A 27601-nucleotide genomic window follows, 5' to 3' on the forward strand; every position below is an offset into this window, starting at 1 on the left:
CAGAAGTTCATAAACCTTATCAGGTGAGTAATTCAGAGCTTCACTCATATCTTCAACATATAGGTACAGAATGATAGCTAAAATACATTTCAAATTTATCTGGTCAAAGAGTATAAGACAAAAATATTTCTTTCCTTGCATTAATTGCACTGAACCAGAAATTTGTGATTCTATTCTGCCAATTATGAATAAGGTTAATAATTACACTTCTTAGTTCTTTCAATGACCATCATTATTTACTTAACTTCTGCAAAGGTGACAAAAGCATTAACCTTCACAAAAATCAAATGAAATAATCAATTAAACATTACAACAAAGGAATGTTATAACAAAGCCTTTGGAATATGTAATAATAAAGAACTGGCCAGGTGAACTAAATTCAAATATTATAACAGAGAAATCATTTTATCCAAGAACATAACAAACTTTATTACTTGTTAGTAATTAATAAGATACCTGTGCATGCAATTTATGTTGCTGGTATAGTGATCCATCTTAAGCAGGCAAATAATGGCATACCTGTCCTGTTAAAGACCAGTAATGAACCTATCCCATTTCATGCACTCAATTCAACTTGATATTTATTTTGTCAGGGATTCAACAACATTCAAAACAATTCCACAAAGAAGGTAATAAATTTAAGGCACAACAAAAATTATTTCTAATGAATTGAAGGTAATAAAGGCTAGCGATTTCTTTGAAGAAAAAAAAACACTTTTATATGCTGGAATTTTTTAAAAAAGAGGAAAATGAAAAATAACCTCATTAGATCACTATAGAGACATAAATCTCAACTGATTAAACTATTTACCTTTAATTCCAAGCATGATTGAGTACAAGATAAAATACCCAGTTTCATCAAAAACTGAAAAGCAAAATATATTTAAGATTGAGATTGGTATTCAAAAGAATTGCAAAGTAAAAGTAAAAACTAATGCAACTATTACTCACAAATGGAGATCAAGATGTATACTAATATCAACCTGATGCAAATAAATTATGTTTCCCCATGAATATATACCCAATCATATTAGTCTGAGAAAATTAATTTCATTAGCTAAAGAATCCAGCAATTTGTATAAAAATACAGATGAAGAGAAAAAAAGTCAATGCTCATGTAACATGTGATGATAGTATCCGCTTAAAGAAAATAGAGACATTTCCTTACTGAGTGGAAAAATCTGGATGAATCCAACTACAGCACCTAGCTCACTCATAAAGAGGTTCTGCTAGTCAGACTAGTTTGGTGGCCATCTAGACAGACAGCAGACAGTGGACCTACCAGAGTAAATTCTTGTCTCTGCAAAGCTTGATCATGCAGATTAAAACTTGAGAAGGTTGAATGCATGTGCCTACCAATGGTTTCCATTATGTCTTGGATCAAATTACTGCATATGAATGCAAGGCGTGCAGAGATAACTTTGATCTCATAAGATCTTCATGAGACATATCTGATATTTTGAGATTTTATACTACATCAAGTGCATCAAGTCAATATCTTCATGGGAAATATCTGATATTTTGAGACCTTATGCTACATCGAGTGTATCAAGTTGAGATCTTCATGAGACATCTGATATTTTGAGATCTTAGTGTACAATGAGATTATCAAAACAAGATCTTCATGAGATTGATCTGCTATTTTGAGATCTTATACTACAATGAGTGTATGAAGTCAAGATCTTTATGAGACAAATCTGATATTGGAAATCTTAGAGTATATCGAGTATATCAAGTCAAGATCTTCCATGAAACATATCTGATATTTTGAAATCTTAGAGTACATCGAGTATATCAAGTCAAAACTTTCATGAGATGTATTTGATATTTTGAAATCTTAGAGTACATCAAGATCAAGTATATCAAGGCAAGACTTTCATGAGATGTATATGTTTCCCACCTGCTAGTTGTCTCCAGTGGATCAAAGTTTCATGTTTATATTATTTTACAGTACAAAATCTGACTCCAAATCATTCTGGACTTTTTAATCCTGACTTTTCCAAATATATTGTGACTGATCATGCCCATCAGTCTGTATGCATCTGACTTTTCCAGATATATTGTGACTGATCATGCCCATCAGTCTGTATACATCTGACTTTTCCAGATATATTGTGACTGATCATGCCCATCAGTCTGTATGCACCTGACGTTTCCAGATATATTGTAACTGATCATGCCCATCAGTTTGTATGCACTTTGGGCATCAATTCTTCTATCAGTCAGTTCTCCTTGTCACATAAATTTTGTTTGCACCAATGAAGGGAGAACAGTCATGAAATGGGGGGAAAAATGATTTCAGGTCATCAATACAGCCCCAGTGGGAAAGTTATTGGTTGTGGAAGTGGTAGTGGCACTCTCAACGTTTCATGGATTAATAAGATTCTGGTTTATCAAATGAACTATCTTCACTGAATAATATAATATTCAGTATATTTCATGAGGATAAGGGATGCAGCTTTTGTGTTTTCTTGACAATCACAGATCCTCACCATTTTCTTGATTCTGAGGGACATTAACATCTTGAGTAAAAATTATACAAATAGTAAATCTCTTACTGATATTGCATATGTTGAAAGATAACTGGTGGAAGAAGAACCCTGGAAAACCCCAGGAAGAACCATTAACCCATGAGAAGCTACTGGCAAGCTTTCTCACGTACCCACGTTTGACTCAAACCCATGCAGACATAGGTGAGATGGCAGTAATCTGGAATGATGAGCGCTCTAGATCACTCGGCCACTCAGGGTCCCGCATCAATTGTTATGAGCGAGAGAATGATAAGCTCTCTTAACAGTCCAACCAATCTACCTTAACATGGTAGCTACTGAAATATCTCAAACACCATGTAAAGAGAGAAAGCGAAAGTTAAGATCCTTTCTCTTACGTTAGACCTCTAACTGGGCAAAGAAGTCTATCTTGATCTTCTCCAGCACAAATATGACTGAGACTACAGATGTCAACAGGAACAAGAACTACCAAAGGTAGCTGATTCAAAGCTAGCAATCCTGAATTGCGAAGAAGAATCTTAATTAGCACTGAAAATATAAACAACACTTTTCTGCTGGTAAAACATGAATTTCACCACTTCTCCTCACAGATGCTATGAAGATAAGGAAGATTGTTGTAAGGGTTGTTCTTGAAAGAAGTTTGGAAAGCAACCAAAAACAGGACCTCTGGAGCCCAATGTGAACCTCTCCCTTGATAACTCGTGCACTGTGGGGTCCAAAACCACAGACTGCACTATAAGTATAGACATGAGTTACTGAGGGACCTTCCAACAAATAAGTAATGCTGTCACTGCTTGACATCAAGAAAACCATGGGGGTGGGGAACTGGGCTGTTTAGTAACCAAATGTAATCATGTAGGAAATAAATAAAATTTAAAAAATTGTCAATAAAGCACTTTTCTAAAGAATTTGTTTAATTTTCTGTATAAATTGTTTTCATTTTCAAGATGCTCAACCTTTGAAAGATCAATAACATTATTTTAACTGGTTTCAACAACCTTCACATGTATGCAAAAATACTGTGTATTATGTCATGGCTTATTATTGTTGTTGATTCACAACCAAACAAGATACCGTTTTCAAAAACTACGGACATTTATTTTATGAACCAACCATCAACACTGAAACTAGATTCTGTAAAATATAACAAGATATCAAAACATGGTCAGCACTTAATTACATTTTCAAAGAATCACTTGTGACATAGCTGTCCAATTGGAGTGACCTATTTCACATTTGAATACAAGAGGGTACGTTGAATTTATAATGATTACACTTAAACAAAACTAAAATATAGAACTAAAAGATGAATTTCACTTGACAAAACTTATTTAATTGATATGTGTTTATTAAAGTGCTGCATTAGTGACATTTTCCTGGAAATTCATTAAATATTGTTATTTATGGTGAACTAAGAAAGCTGTTTGAGGAAATACAGGATGTAAAACTGTAAGTATATTTTATTTTGCCATTCTTATCACCAGCTAAAGAAGAGAGTATATGACTTGTCACTTGTATGTTATTTGTAAGGACGTTAACTTGCGTCTTTTATATACTGTAGCTAGCCTAAATCCTAAACATTGTATCAACGCGGAATGTGCCAAAGCAGCTGCTATGTGACAGTCCACGAAACATCTGTTTTAGTTCATTCAGAAACAAATTTAAACAACCACAACGTAAAGAGAATCTTACGCGAGTGTACATGATTTGTATACAAATGAAAAGTGCTGGCGTCTGCGTCCATTAAACTTGTTTGGCTAACTTGAAAAATGACATTAAACATTAGAAAACAGGGGATAATTGGGATTTACAACTTTTGAAGCCAAAACATCTTTCAGTTCCAGTTCCAAGTAGATAATGAAGTCCTACCTCAGACGCCTCTTTGAAAGCATTAAAAAATATTTAAAAAATACCAAGTCACATGTTAATGCTAGCAAAAATAATTATTGATAGATTTTATTGCCTTGGCAAACACATGGCTAAGAATTTCAGGCAATATATAAGGCATTATCGATAGACATAATGTGTTCAACTTGTGCACAATGCAGTACAAGTTAAACAAAGAAACTGTGAATAAGACAAAATTCTGCTATATATGAAGCAAAAGCTAAACCAACATATAAAAACTAAAGGGTATTTATTGCACAGTAAATACAATCATATCTACCATAAATACTCATTTCACAACACAATTTGCATAATAGTGGGCATTTCCATTCAATCTGAAAAGATGATGATAATGATGATATAATGGATGCTGTGGGGAAATTAACTTCTAATGGCGTATGAAAAACAATGTTTTTCCACTTGCATACTTACTAAATGGCCTGACCCTTTTTTCTGTTCTGTGTACATGTATGTCTTCAAGCATTTTACCTTGGACTTTTTATTGCTTGAATTCCACTTTTGGAGTCTGCTGTTTGTTCATGTTACTTTAAACATAGTTTGGTTCCAATGATTCAATAGGTTCAAGATTCATTGTATTCATCATTATGCAGTAATGTAACTTTGAAACTGAGCATGGTTTTTAAAAAAGATGGGAAATGGAAATAAAATTTGACATTATTACTGAGTACAGCAAAGGTCAGATGTATCAGAGATATTGATAGTAAAAACTTTACTTCCAATTACTGCCTTCATTACAAAAAACAAATTTGAAAGTAAATTATGTTTCTCCAAGATCACCTACTCAATCACATTACTTTAGGAATATATCCCTGTTATCTCATGAATCCAGCTCTGCTAAAGAAGAAAATTTGTCTCTTTTTCCTTCTCTCTCTCTCTCTCTCTCTCTCTCTCTATATATATATATATATACACACACACACACACACACAAACACTCAAAGGGAGATAACTCTTGCCCATTACCCGATCTTGCCACTGCCAGGTGTCACTAGTTTTTAGATGAGCCATATACTATAGAGAATGCTTATATGGCACGGTGGTTGGGAGACTTTTTTAAGTAATGTGATTGGGTAAATATTCTCTGAGAAGCATAATTTACTTAAAAGTCTGCTATCTCCATCAAATACATCCCTCAATCAAATTACGTTAGGAGAATAGGTGATAGGATCGCATGCTTAGCATCTGACCTCTACCTCAGGTATCCTTCTAAGGATTCCCCATGAAAATTATAACCCGTTCTCCTAATTACACAAGTAACACTGCCTAGGGTCAATTGATCTCTGACCCCAACATATGGTAAAGATGATTAATGAAATCTTTTGACAAAATTATACAGGCAAATCCAGAGAAGCTGATAGTCTGTCTTTATTGTTTGACTTGGGTCTGATGGTCATCCAGGCTGCTGCCACTGGACCTACCAGATTCGAGGTATGCCTCTGTGAAGCTAAATCTCTGGGATTAACACTCAAGAAGGTTGATTCTGCATGCCAGTCAACAGCTTCTATTAAAACCTCGGATTTGAAATATTATATATTCAAATGGTAGGCTTGCAGAGAGCACTCCAATCCCATGAGCAGTATTCTTCATTAGGCAACTGCTTTGAGACCTCCAAGTATGCCAAGCCTATAACCCATTTCAGTCACGAAGGAATGGCTTGAAAGGTGAAACAGGGTTCACACACCATTCTTGTGACATAATTCAAGAACTTTTCAAGGGCTTTATCCAATTTTTTCAAGGACCCCAACGCACAGTGTACTTTAGGTATATACATCAATGACCACTTAAAGGATTAGTGGGAATGTGGTAATTTCCTGAAAGGAGCTTCCTTATATTTGTGCAATGGGATTGAGACTTTATAATAAAGAATAAAAACACCAGCAAATCTTAGAAGAATAACAATACTTTACTTCTATCAAAAACAATTGAATTCAGATCTGTATAAGTCAAATTTGTAGAATGTTTCATTATGGAGGTATAATTCATGATTATTTCACTCTCAAGTATATGGAAAATTAATTACTGTTTCTGACACCAATTGCGGTTGAACACACACTTCCCAAGTATTCTGTTCCATGTGAAATGGGTAAGCTCTCGCAGAAAAACACCCAGATAAATCTTCCACATTTTTAATGCCACATACATGTGTTTATCCTTTGGCATGTGTGAATGGAGTTTATGGAGATTGCCAAAGCCCACCTTCTCTCTCCGACACACTTCATGAGAACACATCAGCTGACCTTGTATATAGAAATTTGCATAATTTATGTATACCGAAAGTTGTCCGTGTTGGACAAAATCGATTTTTGGAATAACTTTGATGCATGATACGATGCATTCACATGGCATCTTAAAATCACCTGCTGCGAAAGTATGCCGCATGTTGCTGCATCTAATTGTTTTATCTGCTGTCACATGATTGCTCATCAAAATTGTACAGGTCCATTTATATGTAGATGTAAGCACATTGTGTAGAAAGGTGCCTTTCTGTCAACATGTTTACAGCTGTAATTTACACCTAAATTTAAGTTGCAACGCTGAAATAGTCAATAATACATTTCCAGCAGACTGCTGAATTTTTGATCGTACACCGAAAATCAGAAGCTTGGACGTAAAATAAGAACGAATTGTGAGCATTTTTGTGTATAGTTTTCATTATATTTTGTTTCTCGAGTTTGAATAGATGATTCACCATGATTTAAAGTACAAAGATGTGTCCTGCCACAAAAAATAAATTGACGAAGAAACATGATCGTTGAAAAAGACTCATGCACTTTTAATGTTCTCTATAATCAGATCCGCATGCAATTATAAATATCTGATTGGTCACGTGTTGTAAACCACCCAATAGCCAACAGTTTTATTTTTATTACATGATGTAATGGTATCAAAAGAAACTTTTGTACATTTGTTTGTCGATTAATTTTATATTTTTCAAGGACCAAGGCTTAGTTTCAATTACTTTTCAAGGTAAAAGTTATTTTCAAGTACTTTTCAACGATGAATCGAAATTAAAGTACTTTTCAAGGTAGTGTTTGAACCCTGTGAAATCCTGTTTCCTGGCTTTCACTGGAACAAAGAAGCATTTGTACATGCAATGGATTGTCTCCATGCATTTCAAGTAGTGCTCAAGTATGTGAACAGGATCTTTCATGGCTGCTGTTCTTGACCTATGGAGGAGTCCTAAGGAGGAGTGTGAGTCAATGATGAAATTTGATTACAGACAGATAGTAACCTAGTTTTGGCTACAGAGCATGGCTGTGCCAAGAGGAGCACCAAACTAATTCGGACTGAAGATAGTTCGGGTCGATGGAAAAAGTATGTAGCTCATTCACTCGGCATGCTGAAGCTAAAGCTATCAGGAAACATGTTTTGTATGATAATAACTTTAGCAAAGTGTGGGCTAAAAGCTTCTCCACTGGGATCCCCTGGTCAGCAAACCTGACGTAGGAATGATCGTATCTCAAGCATGATCATGACTGTTTGATTGAGGGGACTTGAAAAAGGACATCATTGTACATGCAACGTCATTTTCAAGGGGTGCATAAAATTATGGCCGAGTGGGATTAAGTCCTCTAACACACTGAATAATCAGAGGAGTTCCAAGAACTCTCTCAGTGAAATCCATGTCCTGTTGGAAATGGACTTGATGAGTTCAATGATCCAGATGATGCCATACCAGATTCAGGTTGGTGATAAACTCCATACCCAGATGAACATCAGGCTGGGATGGATGGAGGTTGGACTTTTCTCAGTTGACTAGAAAGCCTAGATTATGTAAAACTGAGAGAAGATCATTTCTGCCTTGGAGTAGAACAGAACTTATCATATGTTTCTGGAAGTCCGGTACTGTCAGAACAACCAACTGGTTTGCTGATCATATGGTCGGCCTGGATGCTGGTAGTAAGACTGGCCGGCTATCACTGATACCAGCCATTCCAAGGGCTTGGCAAGATGAACAGATTTCTTACTGAAATCTCCATCAGAGTGAGGGTATGTCACTGACAGTACAGCTAAATGGACAGATCTGTCTCTAAAATGCACGTAAATCCTGGTTGGCCAGACTGTCCGATCAAAAAAGTTGCTGGAATGTGTCTCATGTCATGGAATACTGGCCTTTGATAGTAACTGGGGCCAACTGTTTCGTGCTAACTTGTAAATGACATAATGAAGGTCAATGATAGTGTGGGTTAACATAATCTTTAATAGAAAAAGCCCACAAAAGTTGACATATTCACTCAGATTTGGTACATATTAGAAAAATAATGTAAAAGAGTGATTGTCCCACACAAAAAATGCAAAACGAAGGTTGGATGGTCCAGTCTGAACACTAAAATGGTTTGGATTATCTGAGGTAAAATGTATGATGTTATCAGTACAGTAGCGAAGCTAAAAACTAGTGACACCTGGTAGTGGAAAGGAGAGATAATGGGTAAGAGTTATTGCCCTTGACCCTATGAGATTGATAAAGACAATTTTCATCTTTAGTAGGCCAGATTTGCAAGGTAGCAGGCTAATATTCCTAATGTAATGTCATTAGGAAATGTACTTGAAGGAGAAATTAAAAGGTGTTTAGTATTATATATATTCATGAATCCAACTGCGAACTGTACAGACCCAGGTATGCCACTGCAAAAAGGTCTAGCCAATCTGGGTACATGCAGTTTGTTAGCAGCAATGAATGATGTGGGCGGTCATGGATTCAATCCCCGGCCGAGTCATACCAAAGACTTACATAAATGGTACTAACATCTGCCTCGCTTGGCGCTCAGTATTAAGAGGTTAGTGTTTGGACTGGTCGGCCAGGTGTCAGGATAATATGATTTGGTGGGACATGATGCTACATGCCTGCGGCATGATGCCCCAGTACTTGACATCACTATAAACTGCCACACTGTAGACATCATAGCGATATGACTGAAAAATTGTTAAAGATACGTTAAAAATCTGAATCACACACACACACACACACAGACACACACACACACACACACACACACACAAAAACAATAGAGATCCAGCCCAGCCACTGCAGAAAGCTCTAGCCAATCTGGGCACATGCAGTTTGTTAGGAGTAATCAATGAAACAAACAACAAAGACCCTATTCTGATGGACGGTGCATTATATGATGACAGATAAAGGTTTGTATTGTTTGCAGTGGGACTCAAGTTATACATCAGTATATACAGTCCTACTCAAAACACATTTGGAGAATATCAACTACCTTGCAAATCCAGCTTTCCTTGCTAAAATGATATGTATTTTAACTTGCCAGGAGAAAAGTAAGATGAGAGTGGTCTCCTCTTTGAAAGAAGGGTTAGAACCAAATACTGTCAATCATCAGTTACTACCACTCTATGTCTTGAATAATCACTAATAAATAAAAAAAATACTTTTGAGTAATTTTATTTACTGTTATAATTAGGTTCAGGGGTGAGAGGGAAGTGAAAGAAAAAGTGTATGTTTATTTATTTAACATTGTGGTTAGGCTAGCAAGTATTGTACGTCAGACAGACAGACCTGTTGTTTGATCCCTTTATTCCATATATGGTCAACATAAATAATTATTTTTTGTGTGTAAAATATTACAAGAATTATAGCAGGTGTGCAATAAGTGATTTTGCAATGAAAACCTTGTATATGAAGATCAGAAAAAGTTCCTTATTTCCAAAGACCCAGTTTCTTGAAATGACTGTGAACATAGTAAATTCACCATGCATGACAATGACCAGTAGTGATTGTAACGTATCTCTATACCATGTGCATTAATTTTCTTGATTACAGACTGTAAGATTAAACCATATATTAAATACTCTTTTTCTTTGCAACTGGGGGTTTGTACTTTTAGATGAAGTCGTTCTTAAACATAGTGCTTGGTTTCAACATAGTGAGATGTACTATTAATTGAAGTAAACATCAGGACATGAGTTTGCGTAAAAATAGGGTGACCTAATTCATCATTGGCTGGCAGTTAAAGTACTTCAACTTCACCTTGTTGAAAAGTCAGTGATTTCAAAATGATTGAGGAACCTCATTATGGTTTTTGGAATTGCATCTTAGTTTTTCATATGACCTTGAAATTAGATATTTCTAGCTTGAAATCTGAAGAAGAAACAGTTGTGCTCAATTATTAGTTGAGAGGATTTGATTTATTTGCTTCAATTTCCCGCTGGCATTACAAGTTACTCATAAACTCTGGATTAAGTATTTTGGAATTACTGTGACATTTTGGATTATATCATTCTGATTCAATAAGACTATTGACACATCAGCACAACAGTTTGAACTTCATTTGGAATACCACTGGAACTCATTTAGAATACCCGATACTCTTGGACTTGTGATGGAACTGTAAGGACTATTCAGGATTTCATACACGATACTCTAATTTATGTTTAATTTTTCACTTTGAATTGTAAGAAAAAATATTATACTCTGAACTTTAAAAAACTTGTTCTTTTTCACTCTTTCTGCTAATTAATTTATAAGTCACTTTTATCCAGATTAGAAAGCACCAAAGACAAATCTGATCCATTTCATCCTACCCCAATGTAGGTTTTCTTTCCTGGCAAGAATATGACTTTTCATAACTTCAATAGCTAAATTAGGGTCTATGCTGTTGATTCTACTGTTTACTCCTGAAAGGCTGCATACACCTAGATCTGCTGCCACAATATACAATGGCAGATCTAGGTCTCTGCAGTTGGACACAATTTATAAGTGAGCATATATGGTAATGCATTTGAAGAAGTAACAATGATGTTCCATCTGACCTGAGTTGCTGCTGCAAGTTCCTCTTTTGATGGTTTTTCATTGAACACATTCCTTTCTGAATCAGCACTGGAACGAGAAAGTAAACAAACCATTGAAAACAACACAATAGCTGATTTTCATGCTAATGGTCAAAATGGATGTAAGTACATCCAACACTACATTTATAACCTAAGTACAGTTTAATGAATGAAATGGTGTTCCATTGTTAACATTGGCAAAAGGGTATCAAGGCACATTACTGTTCAAAATACATGAATAGCAAAATCACAAAATGAAAAGGAAGAATATCTATTTTCCTACAGTAAACCCTTAACTAAAACCCACATCCAAATAAAGACCACTTCCCAAAAGCAATCATATTTGTGAAGTCCCATTTACTATTTGAAAAAGCAAACTTAACCTGAAAATGGTCTAAATCGGTAAATCTTACGGCACAGTTATTTACATACATGTTTTCAGTCTTGACAGATAATTTAAGAGTATCTAGCAGAATTAGAATTGTTAAAACCTGCTGTGCAATCAGCATGAAACATAAATGCTACAGTCTGTTCTAAACATATATAAAAAATACTAATTTAATATTACAAGAGAGTGAACCATTGCAACTCACAATGTTGTTTTGATTAAGGTGTCACAAATATTTTGTACTGAACCAGTTTAATTCACAATATTGTTTTGATTATGATGGGTGAAATGAAGTAAGATCTACCATGAAGACCAGACAGAACAAACAGATAGACTGATTGACAAACAACCATAATCTGACTGGATCAGAGGTCCAAACGTTGTATACTGCACAAATTCTTTCAAATATGTACACAGAAGAACTGCTGATCGTGCATCACTGCAGCAGCTACATGGTGAATACTGTAGTTTTGTACAAGTCCTATTTGCAGCAATTAATTTTCATACAGAGAAAGATACATGTAACACCTTTTTGTATCATCTGGTGATCTTTTGGTAAAAATGTAAAAGCGGTTTTTCTTAAAGGCTGTACAAAAGAGAATGGGGTCGAGGTTGATGGTTTGCAGTATTGGGTTTTCTGATGCAGCAGTTTCCATGTCTGTTACACCTGGCTTCTTCTTCCCTGACCCCTGAAACAGGCTAAGTTGTAGAAACAGTGCATTCTCTCGCTTCCCCAGGATCCTAACACACCTGTTGGTGTGAAGGTTGATAACTGAAAGGAAGTAAAACACAATTAGCCAAATAATGCTAATTCTAAACTATCATTCTATACACAGTGGAACGTCATATACAGTAATATTTAGACACAACAAAGCCTAAGTGACCAAAACATAAAAAGATATCTGAGTTTTGATATAACCAAGGAAAACTACTATATAATACACCCAAAAGAAAATTAGAATGCTTCATAATATACCAAATTTTGTTACATCTTGATTTATTATAAACAGCATTTTGTGTATAAACATGTTATTATTATTCAAACCTAAATTAGTACTGAATTACTGCCATTTACTGGCTTAATCAGAGTCATTATCAACATATTCCATTGTAGTCAGTAAAGTATTTAGCATAAAGTCCACTATCCAACCATAATGGTTAGATCTCAGGGACTTCCTTAGTATCCATGCTATTCTGAGGAATGCTGCTTTCGCTAATAAGTGTGGATCTTGTGCCATTCCCAACTTTTACAGCATGCCGCTTAATTTGCGTGGTATAACTCTTAACACTCGTACCACAATTTGTGCAATCTCTTTCTACATATTCCCAGACAAGTCTTATTTCTTTAGCAAAGTAATTTTTCTTGTTGTTCTTATCTTGCAAAATGGGAGTCCCCTGGTACCACTCGGTCTATGATATACCATATATTCTCTCTTAGAAGTAAAGTCCAACTACAAGCAAGACAGACCAAATGAGATTCTGCATAGTGTGCCAGCAGATCAGGGTCTATGTTGCCTGTTCTACTGATTACTCCTAAAAATCTGAATAAAGCCAGATTTGCTGGCACATTATTGCAGATCTGGGTCTGTGCAATTTGCAGTTTAACTCAACTTATAAGTTCTTATTAACACAATGTACGGACTTCTGTTCTATATCCCATGGTTGGTCTAGGTAATGTAATCCTACACGCTGTTTAACTCCCGGTTCTTGGCCACATTTTCTGGTCTGTGATCATACAATTTTGTATGTTTTAATTTCCTTGTCAGCTGCTAAAGTACTGCTATTAACATTTTATTGTACCAAGTTTGATACTCACCCTAGGTGAGCAAATTATTATTATTACACTTTGAGTGATTTTTATATTACCAAGAAATGTTCAATACCAAAAATTCATTGCATAATTTTCAAAAGTTCATATATAAGTCCATCTCAACTACAATGGACATACCTGTAGTAACAATTTAGACTGGCATGATTATTCTTTGAAAAATGTATTTGAAATTGTTTGTAATGGTGATTCAATTTTCAAACAACATACGTTTGTTATAAAAGTATATTCTCAGGAAAAAAAGGATAACCAGCAGCTTTACCATGCACTGATAGGGTCAATATGTATTTAAATGTACCAGTTGGTGAATCATAAAAATCATTTTTATATGAAAACATTTCTTTTCAAAAACTTAAGGACTAGAAAATTACTTCTTTATTTCTTTGGATGGAAAGAAATTGTGAACAGTCATCAGTTTTTTATTAATCTGAAATTTTTGGTTGTTATGTTTTTCAATAACATACAGAAGTTCATAAACCTTATCAGGTGAGTAATTCAGAGCTTCACTCATATCTTCAACATATAGGTACAGAATGATAGCTAAAATACATTTCAAATTTATCTGGTCAAAGAGTATAAGACAAAAATATTTCTTTCCTTGCATTAATTGCACTGAACCAGAAATTTGTGATTCTATTCTGCCAATTATGAATAAGGTTAATAATTACACTTCTTAGTTCTTTCAATGACCATCATTATTTACTTAACTTCTGCAAAGGTGACAAAAGCATTAACCTTCACAAAAATCAAATGAAATAATCAATTAAACATTACAACAAAGGAATGTTATAACAAAGCCTTTGGAATATGTAATAATAAAGAACTGGCCAGGTAAACTAAATTCAAATATTATAACAGAGAAATCATTTTATCCAAGAACATAACAAACTTTATTACTTGTTAGTAATTAATAAGATACCTGTGCATGCAATTTATGTTGCTGGTATAGTGATCCATCTTAAGCAGGCAAATAATGGCATACCTGTCCTGTTAAAGACCAGTAATGAACCTATCCCATTTCATGCACTCAATTCAACTTGATATTTATTTTGTCAGGCGATTCAACAACATTCAAAACAATTCCACAAAGAAGGTAATAAATTTAAGGCACAACAAAAATTATTTCTAATGAATTGAAGGTAATAAAGGCTAGCGATTTCTTTGAAAAAAAAACACTTTTATATGCTGGAATTTTTAAAAAAGAGGAAAATGAAAAATAATCTCATTAGATCACTATAGAGACATAAATCTCAACTGATTAAACTATTTACCTTTAATTCCAAGCATGATTGAGTACAAGATAAAATACCCAGTTTCATTAAAAACTGAAAAGCAAAATATATTTAAGATTAAGATTGGTATTCAAAAGAACTGCAAAATAAAAGTAAAAACTAATGCAACTATTACTCACAAATGGAGATCAAGATGTATACTAATATCAACCTGATGCAAATAAATTATGTTTCCCCATGAATATATACCCAATCATATTAGTCTGAGAAAATTAATTTCATTAGCTAAAGAATCCAGCAATTTGTATAAAAATACAGATGAAGAGAAAAAAGTCAATGCTCATGTAACATGTGATGATAGTATCTGCTTAAAGAAAATAGAGACATTTCCTTACTAAGGTGAAAAATCTGGATGAATTCAACTACAGCACCTAGCTCACTCATAAAGAGGTTCTGCTAGTCAGACTAGTTTGGTGGCCATCTAGACAGACAGCAGACAGTGGACCTACCAGAGTAAATTCTTGTCTCTGCAAAGCTTGATCATGCAGATTAAAACTTGAGAAGGTTGAATGCATGTGCCTACCAATGGTTTCCATTATGTCTTGGATCAAATTACTGCATATGAATGCAAGGCGTGCAGAGATAACTTTGATCTCATAAGATCTTCATGAGACATATCTGATATTTTGAGATTTTATACTACATCAAGTGCATCAAGTCAATATCTTCATGAGAAATATCTGATATTTTGAGACCTTATGCTACATCGAGTGTATCAAGTTGAGATCTTCATGAGACATCTGATATTTTGAGATCTTAGTGTACAATGAGATTATCAAAACAAGATCTTCATGAGATTGATCTGCTATTCTGAGATCTTATACTACAATGAGTGTATGAAGTCAAGATCTTTATGAGACAAATCTGATATTGGAAATCTTAGAGTATATCGAGTATATCAAGTCAAGATCTTCCATGAAACAAATCTGATATTTTGAAATCTTAGAGTATATCGAGTATATCAAGTCAAGATCTTAGGTGAGACAAATCTGATATTGGAAATCTTAGAGTATATCGAGTATATCAAATCAAGATCTTCCATGAAACATATCTGATATCTTGAAATCTTAGAGTACATCGAGTATATCAAGTCAAAACTTTCATGAGATGTATCTGATATTTTGAAATCTTAGAGTACATCAAGATCAAGTATATCAAGGCAAGACCTTCATGAGATGTATATGTTTCCCACCTGCTAGTTGCCTCCAGTGGATCAAAGTTTCATGTTTATATTATTTTACAGTACAAAATCTGACTCCAAATCATTCTGGACTTTTTAATCCTGACTTTTCCAAATATATTGTGACTGATCATGCCCATCAGTCTGTATGCATCTGACTTTTCCAGATATATTGTGACTGATCATGCCCATCAGTCTGTATACATCTGACTTTTCCAGATATATTGTGACTGATCATGCCCATCAGTCTGTATGCACCTGACGTTTCCAGATATATTGTGACTGATCATGCCCATCAGTTTGTATGCACTTTGCGCATCAATTCTTCTATCAGTCAGTTCTCCTTGTCACATAAATTTTTTTTGCACCAATGAAGGGAAAACAGTCATGAAATGGGGGGAAAAAATGATTTCAGGTCATCAATACAGCCCCAGTGGGAAAGTTATTGGTTGTGGAAGTGGTAGTGGCACTCTCAACGTTTCATGGATTAATAAGATTCTGGTTTATCAAATGAACTATCTTCACTGAATAATATAATATTCAGTATATTTCATGAGGATAAGGGATGCAGCTTTTGTGTTTTCTTGACAATCACAGATCCTCATTTTCTTGATTCTGAGGGACATTAACATCTTGAGTAAAAATTATACAAATAGTAAATCTCTTACTGATATTGCATATGTTGAAAGATAACTGGTGGAAGAAGAACCCTGGAAAACCCCAGGAAGAACCATTAACCCATGAGAAGCTACTGGCAAGCTTTCTCACGTACCCACGTTTGCCAAGGGTGAGACTCAAACCCACGCAGACATAGGTGAGATGGCAGTAATCTGGAATGATGAGCGCTCTAGATCACTCGGCCACTCAGGGTCCCGCATCAATTGTTATGAGCGAGAGAATGATAAGCTCTCTTAACAGTCCAACCAGTCTACCTTGACATGGTAGCTACTGAAATATCTCAAACACCATGTAAAGAGAGAAAGCGAAAGTTAAGATCCTTTCTCTTACGTTAGACAGAACTATAAAGTTCTAACTGGGCAAAGAAGTCTATCTTGATCTTCTCCAGCACAAATATGACTGAGACTACAGATGTCAACAGGAACAAGAACTACCAAAGGTAGCTGATTCAAAGCTAGCAATCCTGAATTGCGAAGAAGAATCTTAATTAGCACTGAAAATATAAATAACACTTTTCTGCTGGTAAAGCATGAATTTCACCACTTCTCCTCACAGATGCTATGAAGATAAGGAAGATTGTTGTAAGGGTTGTTCTTGAAAGAAGTTTGGAAAGCAACCAAAAACAGGACCTCTGGAGCCCAATGTGAACCTCTCCCTTGATAACTCGTGCACTGTGGGGTCCAAGACCACAGACTGCTATAGACATGAGTTACTGAGGGACCTCCCAACAAATAAGTAATGCTGTCACTGCTTGACATCAAGAAAACCATGGGGGGGGGGGAACTGGGCTGTTTAATAACCAAATATAATCATGTAGGAAATAAATAAAATTTAAAAAATTGTCAATAAAGCACTTTTCTAAAGAATTTGTTTAATTTTCTGTATAAATTGTTTTCATTTTCAAGATGCTCAACCTTTGAAAGATCAATAACATTATTTTAACTGGTTTCAACAACCTTCACATGTATGCAAAAATACTGTGTATTATGTCATGGCTTATTATTGTTGTTGATTCACAACCAAACAAGATACCGTTTTCAAAAACTATGGATATTTATTTTTTGAACCAACCATCAACACTGAAACTAGATTCTGTAAAATATAACAAGATATCAAAACATGGTCAGCACTTAATTACATTTTCAAAGAATCACTTGTGGCATAGCTGTCCAATTGGAGTGACCTATTTCACATTTGAATACAAGAGGGTACATTGCATTTATGATGATTACACTTAAACAAAACTAAAATATAGAACTAAAAGATGAATTTCACTTGACAAAACTTATTTAATTGATATGTGTTTATTAATGTGCTGCATTAGTGACATTTTCCTGGAAATTCATTAAATATTGTTATTTATGGTGAACTTAGAAAGCTGTTTGAGGAAATTCAGGATGAAAAACTGTAAGTATATTTTATTTTGCCATTCTTATCACCAGCTAAAGAAGAGAGTATATGACTTGTCACTTGTATGTTATTTGTAAGGACGTTAACTTGCGTCTTTTATATACTGTAGCTAGCCTAAATCCTAAACATTGTATCAACGCGGAATGTGCCAAAGCAGCTGCTATGTGGCAGTCCACGAAACATCTGTTTTAGTTCATTCAGAAACAAATTTAAACAACCACAACATAAAGAGAATCTTACGCGAGTGTACATGATTTGTGTACAAATGAAAAGTGCTGGCGTCTGCGTCCATTAAACTTTTTGGGCTAACTTGAAAAATGACATTAAACATTAGAAAACAGGGGATAATTGGGATTTACAACTTTTGAAGCCAAAACATCTTTCAGTTCCAGTTCCGAGTAGATAATGAAGTCCTACCTCGGACGCCTCTTTAAAAGCATTAAAAAATATTTAAAAAATACCAAGTCACATGTTAATGCTAGCAAAAATAATTATTGATAGATTTTATTGCCTTGGCAAACACATGGCTAAGAATTTCAGGCAATATATAAGGCATTATCGATAGACATAATGTGTTCAACTTGTGCACAATGCAGTACAAGTTAAACAAAGAAACTGTGAATAAGACAAAATTCTGCTATATATGAAGCAAAAGCTAAACCAACACATAAAAACTAAAGGGTATTTATTGCACAGTAAATACAATCATATCTACCATAAATACTCATTTCACAACACAATTTGCATAATAGTGGGCATTTCCATTCAATCTGAAAAGATGATGATACTGATGATATAATGGATGCTGTGGAGAAATTAACTTCTAATGGCGTATGGAAAACAATGTTTTTCCACTTGCATACTTACTAAATGGCCTGACCCTTTTTTCTGTTCTGTGTACATGTATGTCTTCAAGCATTTTACCTTGGACTTTTTATTGCTTGAATTCCACTTTTGGAGTCTGCTGTTTGTTCATGTTACTTTAAACATAGTTTGGTTCCAATGATTCAATGCCTTTGGGCCACTACTGACATAATTTCAGTAATTTCACATTGTTTGCTCAGCTTCTAAAACCATCAAAATACACATTTTGTAGTTTGTCTTTTTTGACCACAAAATTTTTTTTTTATTCACGGCAACTTCTTAATATGGATAATTGAGTCTAAATGTAATATGTTAGCAACTACAATAATAACAAAACAATATTGCTCTACACTAATAGCCAACAATATTTGCTCAACATTCAGGAATGGGGCCCCGAATGGCCGAATGGTCTAAAGTGATCACTACTATCTCACCGCTATCTGCGTGGGTTAGAGTCTCGGGTTCGGCCAATGTGGGCATGTGAGAAAGCTTGCCAGAAGCTTCCCATGGGTCAGTGGTTCCTTCCGGTTTTTTTCTGGGTTCTTCCTCCACCATTAATACTGGCTGCCATGTATAGCCTATCTTGTGCTGAAAAATGGCTTTAAACCCTACAACAACAACAACAGCACTTGATCAAATTGTATTGGGTGGAGTCTTGTTCGCAGAAGTAACAACTGAAATTATTTATTTAGTTTTTCTTATCTTGAGACTTTCATATTTTTCCCCAATTATCAATGTACAAATTATTCTTAAGATAATGGAAACATACTGGTAATTGTTAAATACAGAGCACTTTTCTTGATTGTTATCGTTATTATGGGATTTAATGACGTTTTCCAACACATTTTCTCATGAAAAAGCATTGACCGAGCCTGAGACTCAAACCCACACAGGCAGAGATGAGATGCCATCTGATCCGTAACAGTGAGTGCTTTAGACCACTCAGCCACTCTGAGTACCCTTTTTCTTCATTAGGTTTAAGATTCATTGTATACATCATTATGCAGTAATGTAACTTTGAAACTGAGCATGGTTTTTAAAAAAGATGGAAATAAAATTTGACATTATTACTGAGTACAGCAAAGGTCAGATGTATCAGAGATATTGATAGTAAAAACTTTACTTCCAATTACTGCCTTCATTACAGAAAGCAAATTTGAAAGTAAATTATGTTTCTCCAAGATCACCTACTCAATCACATTACTTTAGGAATATTTCCCTGTTATCTCATGTATCCAGCTCTACTAAAGAACAAAAATTGTCTCTTTTATCTTCTCTCTCTCTCTCTCTCTCTCTCTGTGTATATATATATATATATATATATATATATATATATATATATATATATATATATATATATATATATATATATATATATATATATATATATATATACATAAACACACACACACACACACACACAAACAATCAAAGGGAGATAACTCTTGCCCATTACCCGATCTTGCCACTGCCAGGTGTCACTAGTTTTTAGATGAGCCATATACTATAGAGAATGCTTATATGGCAGGGTGGTTGGGAGACTTTTTAAGTAATGCGATTGGGTAAGTGTTCTCTGAGAAGCATAATTTACTTAAAAGTCTGCTATCTCCATCAAATACATCCCTCAATCAAATTACGTTAGGAGAATAGGTGATAGGATCGCATGCTTAGCATCTGACCTCTACCTCAGGTATCCTTCTAAGGATTCCCCATGAAAATTATAACCCGTTCTCCTAATTACACAAGTAACACTGCCTAGGGTCAATTGATCTCTGACCCCAACATATGGTAAAGATGATTAATGAAATCTTTTGACAAAATTATACAGGCAAATCCAGAGAAGCTGATAGTCTGTCTTTATTGTTTGACTTGGGTCTGATGGTCATCCAGGCTGCTGCCACTGGACCTACCAGATTCGAGGTATGCCTCTGTGAAGCTAAATCTCTGGGATTAACACTCAAGAAGGTTGATTCTGCATGCCAGTCAACAGCTTCTATTAAAACCTCGGATTTGAAATATTATATTCAAATGGTAGGCTTGCAGAGAGCACTCCAATCCCATGAGCAGTATTCTTCATTAGGCAACTGCTTTGAGACCTCCAAGTATGCCAAGCCTATAACCCATTTCAGTCACGAAGGAATGGCTTGAAAGGTGAAACAGGGTTCACACACCATTCTTGTGACATAATTCAAGAACTTTTCAAGGGCTTTATCCAATTTTTTCAAGGACCCCAACGCACAGTGCACTTTAGGTATATACATCAATGACCACTTAAAGGATTAGTGGGAATGTGGTAATTTCCTGAAAGGAGCTTCCTTATATTTGTGCAATGGGATTGAGACTTTATAATAAAGAATAAAAACACCAGCAAATCTTAGAAGAATAACAACACTTTACTTCTATCAAAAACAATTGAATTCAGATCTGTATAAGTCAAATTTGTAGAATGTTTCATTATGGAGGTATAATTCATGATTATTTCACTCTCGAGTATATGGAAAATTAATTACTGTTTCTGACACCAATTGCGGTTGAACACACACTTCCCAAGTATTCTGTTCCATGTGAAATGGGTAAGCTCTCGCAGAAAAACACCCATATAAATCTTCCACATTCTTAATGCCACATACATGTGTTTATCCTTTGGCATGTGTGAATGGAGTTTATGGAGATTGCCAAAGCCCACCTTCTCTCTCCGACACACTTCATGAGAACACATCAGCTGACCTTGTATATAGAAATTTGCATAATTTATGTATACCTAAAGTTGTCCGTGTTGGACAAAATCGATTTTTGGAATAACTTTGATGCATGATACGATGCATTCACATGGCATCTTAAAATCACCTGCTGCGAAAGTATGCCGCATGTTGCTGCATCTAATTGTTTTATCTGCTGTCACATGATTGCTCATCAAAATTGTACAGGTCCATTTATATGTAGATGTAAGCACATTGTGTAGAAAGGTGCCTTTCTGTTAACATGCTTACAGCTGTAATTTACACCTAAATTTAAGTTGCAACGCTGAAATAGTCAATAATAAATTTCCAGCAGACTGCTGAATTTTTGATCGTACACCGAAAATCAGAAGCTTGGACGTAAAATAAGAACAAATTGTGACCATTTTTGTGTATAGGTTTCATTATATTTTGTTTCTCGAGTTTGAATAGATGATTCACCATGATTTAAAGTACAAAGATGTGTCCTGCCACAAAAAATAAATTGACGAAGAAACATGATCGTTGAAAAAGACTCATGCACTTTTAATGCTCTCTATAATCAGATCCGCATGCAATTATAAATATCTGATTGATCACGTATTGTAAACCACCCAATAGCCAACAGTTTTATTTTTATTACATGATGTAATGGTATCAAAAGAAACTTTTGTACATTTGTTTGTCGATTAATTTTATATTTTTCAAGGACCAAGGCTTAGTTTCAATTACTTTTCAAGGTAAAAGCTATTTTCAAGTACTTTTCAACGATGAATCGAAATTAAAGTACTTTTCAAGGTAGTGTTTGAACCCTGTGAAATCCTGTTTCCTGGCTTTCACTGGAACAAAGAAGCATTTGTACATGCAATGGATTGTCTCCATGCATTTCAAGTAGTGCTGGAGTATGTGAACAGGATCTTTCATGGCTGCTGTTCTTGACCTATGGAGGAGTCCTAAGGAGGAGTGTGAGTCAATGATGAAATTTGATTACAGACAGATAGTAACCTAGTTTTGGCTACAGAGCATGGCTGTGCCAAGAGGAGCACCAAACTAATTCGGACTGAAGATAGTTCGGGTCGATGGAAAGAGTATGTAGCTCATTCACTCTGCATGCTGAAGCTAAAGCTATCAGGAAACATGTTTTGTATGATAATAACTTTAGCAAAGTGTGGGCTAAAAGCTTCTCCACTGAGATCCCCTGGTCAGCAAACCTGACGTAGGAATGATCGTATCTCAAGCATGATCATGACTGTTTGATTGAGGGGACTTGAAAAAGGACATCATTGTACATGCAACGTCATTTTTAAGGGGTGCATAAAATTATGGCCGAGTGGGGTTAAGTCCTCTAACACACTGAATAATCAGAGGAGTTCCAAGAACTCTCTCAGTGAAATCCATGTCCTGTTGGAAATGGACTTGATGAGTTCAATGATCCAGATGATGCCATACCAGATTCAGGTTGGTGATAAACTCCATACCCAGATGAACATCAGGCTGGGATGGATGGAGGTTGGACTTTTCTCAGTTCACTAGAAAGCCTAGATTATGTAAAACTGAGAGAAGATCATTTCTGCCTTGGAGTAGAACAGAACTTATCATATGTTTCTGGAAGTCCGGTACTGTCAGAACAACCAATTGGTTTGCTGATCATAAGGTCGGCCTGGATGCTGGTAGTAAGACTGGCCAGCTATCACTGATACCAGCCATTCCAAGGGCTTGGCAAGATGAACAGATTTCTTACTGAAATCTCCATCAGAGTGAGGCTATGTCACTGACAGTACAGCTAAATGGACAGATCTGTCTCTAAAATGCACGTAAATCCTGGTTGGCCAGACTGTCCGATCAAAAAAGTTGCTGGAATGTGTCTCATGTCATGGAATACTGGCCTTTGATAGTAACTGGGGCCAACTGTTTCGTGCTAACTTGTAAATGACATAATGAAGGTCAATGATAGTGTGGGTTAACATAATCTTTAATAGAAAAAGCCCACAAAAGTTGACATATTCACTCAGATTTGGTACATATTAGAAAAATAATGTAAAAGAGTGATTGTCCCACACAAAAAATGCAAAACGAAGGTTGGATGGTCCAGTCTGAACACTAAAATGGTTTGGATTATCTGAGGTAAAATGTATGATGTTATCAGTACAGTAGCGAAGCTAAAAACTAGTGACACCTGGTAGTGGAAAGGAGAGATAATGGGTAAGAGTTATTGCCCTTGACCCTATGAGATTGATAAAGACAATTTTCATCTTTAGTAGGCCAGATTTGCAAGGTAGCAGGCTAATATTCCTAATGTAATGTCATTGGGAAATGTACTTGAAGGAGAAATTAAAAGGTGTTTAGTACTATATATATTCATGAATCCAACTGCGAACTGTACAGACCCAGGTATGCCACTGCAAAAAGCTCTAGCCAATCTGGATACATGCAGTTTGTTAGCAGCAATGAATGATGTGGGAGGTCATGGGTTCAATCCCCGGCCGAGTCATACCAAAGACTTACATAAATGGTACTAACATCTGCCTCGCTTGGCGCTCAGCATTAAGAGGTTAGTGTTTGGACTGGTCGGCCAGGTGTCAGGATAATATGATTTGGTGGGACATGATGCTACATGCCTGCGGCATGATGCCCCAGTCCTAGACATCACTATAAACTGCCACACTGTAGACATCATAGCGATATGACTGAAAAATTGTTAAAGATACGTCAAGAATCCGAATCACACACACACACACAAACAATAGAGACCCAGCTCAGCCACTGCAGAAAGCTCTAGCCAATCTGGGCACATGCAGTCTGTTAGGAGTAATCAATGAAACAAACAACAAAGACCCTAATCTGATGGACGGTGCATTATATGATGGCAGATAAAGGTTTGCATTGTTTGCAGTGGGACTCAAGTTATACATCAGTATATACAGTCCTACTCAAAACACATTTGGAGAATATCAACTACCTTGCAAATCCAGCTTTCCTTGCTAAAATGATATGTATTTTAACTTGCCAGGAAAAAAGTAAGATGAGAGTGGTCTCCTCTTTGAAAGAAGGGTTAGAACCAAATACTGTCTATCATCAGTTACTACCACTCTATGTCTTGAATAATCACTAATAAATAAAAAAAATACTTTTGAGTAATTTTATTTACTGTTATAATTAGGTTCAGGGGTGAGAGGAAAGTGAAAGAAAAAGTGTATGTTTATTTATTTAACATTGCGGTTAGGCTAGCAAGTATTGTATATCAGACAGACCTGTTGTTTGATCCCTTTATTCCATATATGGTCAACATAAATAATTATTTTTTGTGTGTAAAATATTACAAGAATTATAGCAGGTGTGCAATAAGTGATTTTGCAATGAAAACCTTGTATATGAAGATCAGAAAAAGTTCCTTATTTCCAAAGACCCAGTTTCTTGAAATGACTGTGAACATAGTAAATTCACCATGCATGACAATGACCAGTAGTGATTGTAACGTATCTCTATACCATGTGCATTAATTTTCTTGATTACAGACTGTAAGATTAAACCATATATTAAATACTCTTTTTCTTTGCAACTGGGGGTTTGTACTTTTAGATGAAGTCGTTCTTAAACATAGTGCTTGGTTTCAACATAGTGAGATATACTATTAATTGAAGTAAACATCAGGACATGAGTTTGTGTAAAAATAGGGTGACCTAATTCATCATTGGCTGGCAGTTAAGTACTTCAACTTCACCTTGTTGAAAAGTCAGTGATTTCAAAATGATAGAGGAACCTCATTATGGCTTTTGGAATTGCATCTTAGTTGTTCATATGACCTGGAAATTAGATATTTCTAGCTCGATATCTGAAGAAGAAACAGTTGTGCTCAATTATTAGTTGAGAGGATTTGATTTATTTGCTTTAATTTCCCGCTGGCATTACAAGTTACTCATAAACTCTGGATTAAGTATTTTGGAATTACTGTGACATTTTGGATTATATCATTCTGATTCAATAAGACTATTGACACATCAGCACAACAGTTTGAACTTCATTTGGAATACCACTGGAACTCATTTAGAATACCCGATACTCTTGGACTTGTGATGGAACTGTAAGGACTATTCAGGATTTCATACACGATACTCTAATTTATGTTTAATTTTTCACTTTGAATTGTAAGAAAAAATATTATACTCTGAACTTTAAAAAACTTGTTCTTTTTCACTCTTTCTGCTAATTAATTTATAAGTCACTTTTATCCAGATTAGAAAGCACCAAAGACAAATCTGATCCATTTCATCCTACCCCAATGTAGGTTTTCTTTCCTGGCAAGAATATGACTTTTCATAACTTCAATAGCTAAATTAGGGTCTATGCTGTTGATTCTACTGTTTACTCCTGAAAGGCTGCATACACCTAGATCTGCTGCCACAATATACAATGGCAGATCTAGGTCTCTGCAGTTGGACACAATTTATAAGTGAGCATATATGGTAATGCATTTGAAGAAGTAACAATGATGTTCCATCTGACCTGAGTTGCTGCTGCAAGTTCCTCTTTTGATGGTTTTTCATTGAACACATTCCTTTCTGAATCAGCACTGGAACGAGAAAGCAAACAAACCATTGAAAACAACACAATAGCTGATTTTCATGCTAATGGTCAAAATGGATGTAAGTACATCCAACACTACATTTATAACCTAAGTACAGTTTAATGAATGAAATGGTGTTCCATTGTTAACATTGGCAAAAGGGTATCAAGGCACATTACTGTTCAAAATACATGAATAGCAAAATCACAAAATGAAAAGGAAGAATATCTATTTTCCTACAGTAAACCCTTAACTAAAACCCATATCCAAATAAAGACCACTTCCCAAAAGCAATCATATTTGTGAAGTCCCATTTACTATTTGAAAAAGCAAACTTAACCTGAAAATGGTCTAAATCGGTAAATCTTACGGCACAGTTATTTACATACATGTTTTCAGTCTTGACAGATAATTTAAGAGTATCTAGCAGAATTAGAATTGTTAAAACCTGCTGTGCAATCAGCATGAAACATAAATGCTACAGTCTGTTCTAAACATATATAAAAAATACTAATTTAATATTACAAGAGAGTGAACCATTGCAACTCACAATGTTTTTTTGATTAAGGTGTCACAAATATTTTGTACTGAACCAGTTTAATTCACAATATTGTTTTGATTATGATGGGTGAAATGAAGTAAGATCTACCATGAAGACCAGACAGAACAAACAGATAGACTGATTGACAAACAACCATAATCTGACTGGATCAGAGGTCCAAACGTTGTATACTGCACAAATTCTTTCAAATATGTACACAGAAGAACTGCTGATCGTGCATCACTGCAGCAGCTACATGGTGAATACTGTAGTTTTGTACAAGTCCTATTTGCAGCAATTAATTTTCATACAGAGAAAGATACATGTAACACCTTTTTGTATCATCTGGTGATCTTTTGGTAAAAATGTAAAAGCGGTTTTTCTTAAAGGCTGTACAAAAGAGAATGGGGTCGAGGTTGATGGTTTGCAGTATTGGGTTTTCTGATGCAGCAGTTTCCATGTCTGTTACACCTGGCTTCTTCTTCCCTGACCCCTGAAACAGGCTAAGTTGTAGAAACAGTGCATTCTCTCGCTTCCCCAGGATCCTAACACACCTGTTGGTGTGAAGGTTGATAACTGAAAGGAAGTAAAACACAATTAGCCAAATAATGCTAATTCTAAACTATCATTCTATACACAGTGGAACGTCATATACAGTAATATTTAGACACAACAAAGCCTAAGTGACCAAAACATAAAAAGATATCTGAGTTTTGATATAACCAAGGAAAACTACTATATAATACACCCAAAAGAAAATTAGAATGCTTCATAATATACCAAATTTTGTTACATCTTGATTTATTATAAACAGCATTTTGTGTATAAACATGTTATTATTATTCAAACCTAAATTAGTACTGAATTACTGCCATTTACTGGCTTAATCAGAGTCATTATCAACATATTCCATTGTAGTCAGTAAAGTATTTA

At 35.2% G+C, this 27601-nt stretch overlaps 1 protein-coding gene across 4 annotated transcripts in view; it reads right to left on the reverse strand.

The window, feature by feature from the left end:
* LOC149770039 (peptidylprolyl isomerase domain and WD repeat-containing protein 1-like) overlaps positions 1–27601 on the reverse strand; it is a 66867-nt gene that overhangs the window by 24945 nt on the left and 14321 nt on the right. For 2 of the 4 annotated variants that reach the window (XR_016418980.1, XR_016418978.1), the window contains exons 1-5: positions 26067–26220; positions 14694–14747; positions 12123–12366; positions 11189–11255; positions 812–865 (exon numbers count right to left, since the gene is read on the reverse strand). Coding sequence is in view for 1 of the 4 variants with exons in the window: in XM_089949488.1 (XP_089805614.1) it covers positions 12256–12366; positions 14694–14747; positions 26067–26133; positions 27001–27244 (476 nt within the window). In the remaining 3 variants the exon portion in view is untranslated. Of the gene's footprint in view, positions 1–811; positions 866–11188; positions 11256–12122; positions 12367–14693; positions 14748–26066; positions 26221–27000; positions 27245–27601 lie in introns of those variants that run through there. The other 2 variants (XR_016418979.1, XM_089949488.1) reach the window with 2 other exon arrangements.

Source organism: Sinohyriopsis cumingii, unplaced genomic scaffold (assembly GCF_028554795.1).
Source record: "Sinohyriopsis cumingii isolate HCF-2022 unplaced genomic scaffold, ASM2855479v2 utg002817l, whole genome shotgun sequence".
Classification (NCBI taxonomy): Eukaryota; Metazoa; Mollusca; class Bivalvia; order Unionida; family Unionidae; genus Sinohyriopsis; species Sinohyriopsis cumingii.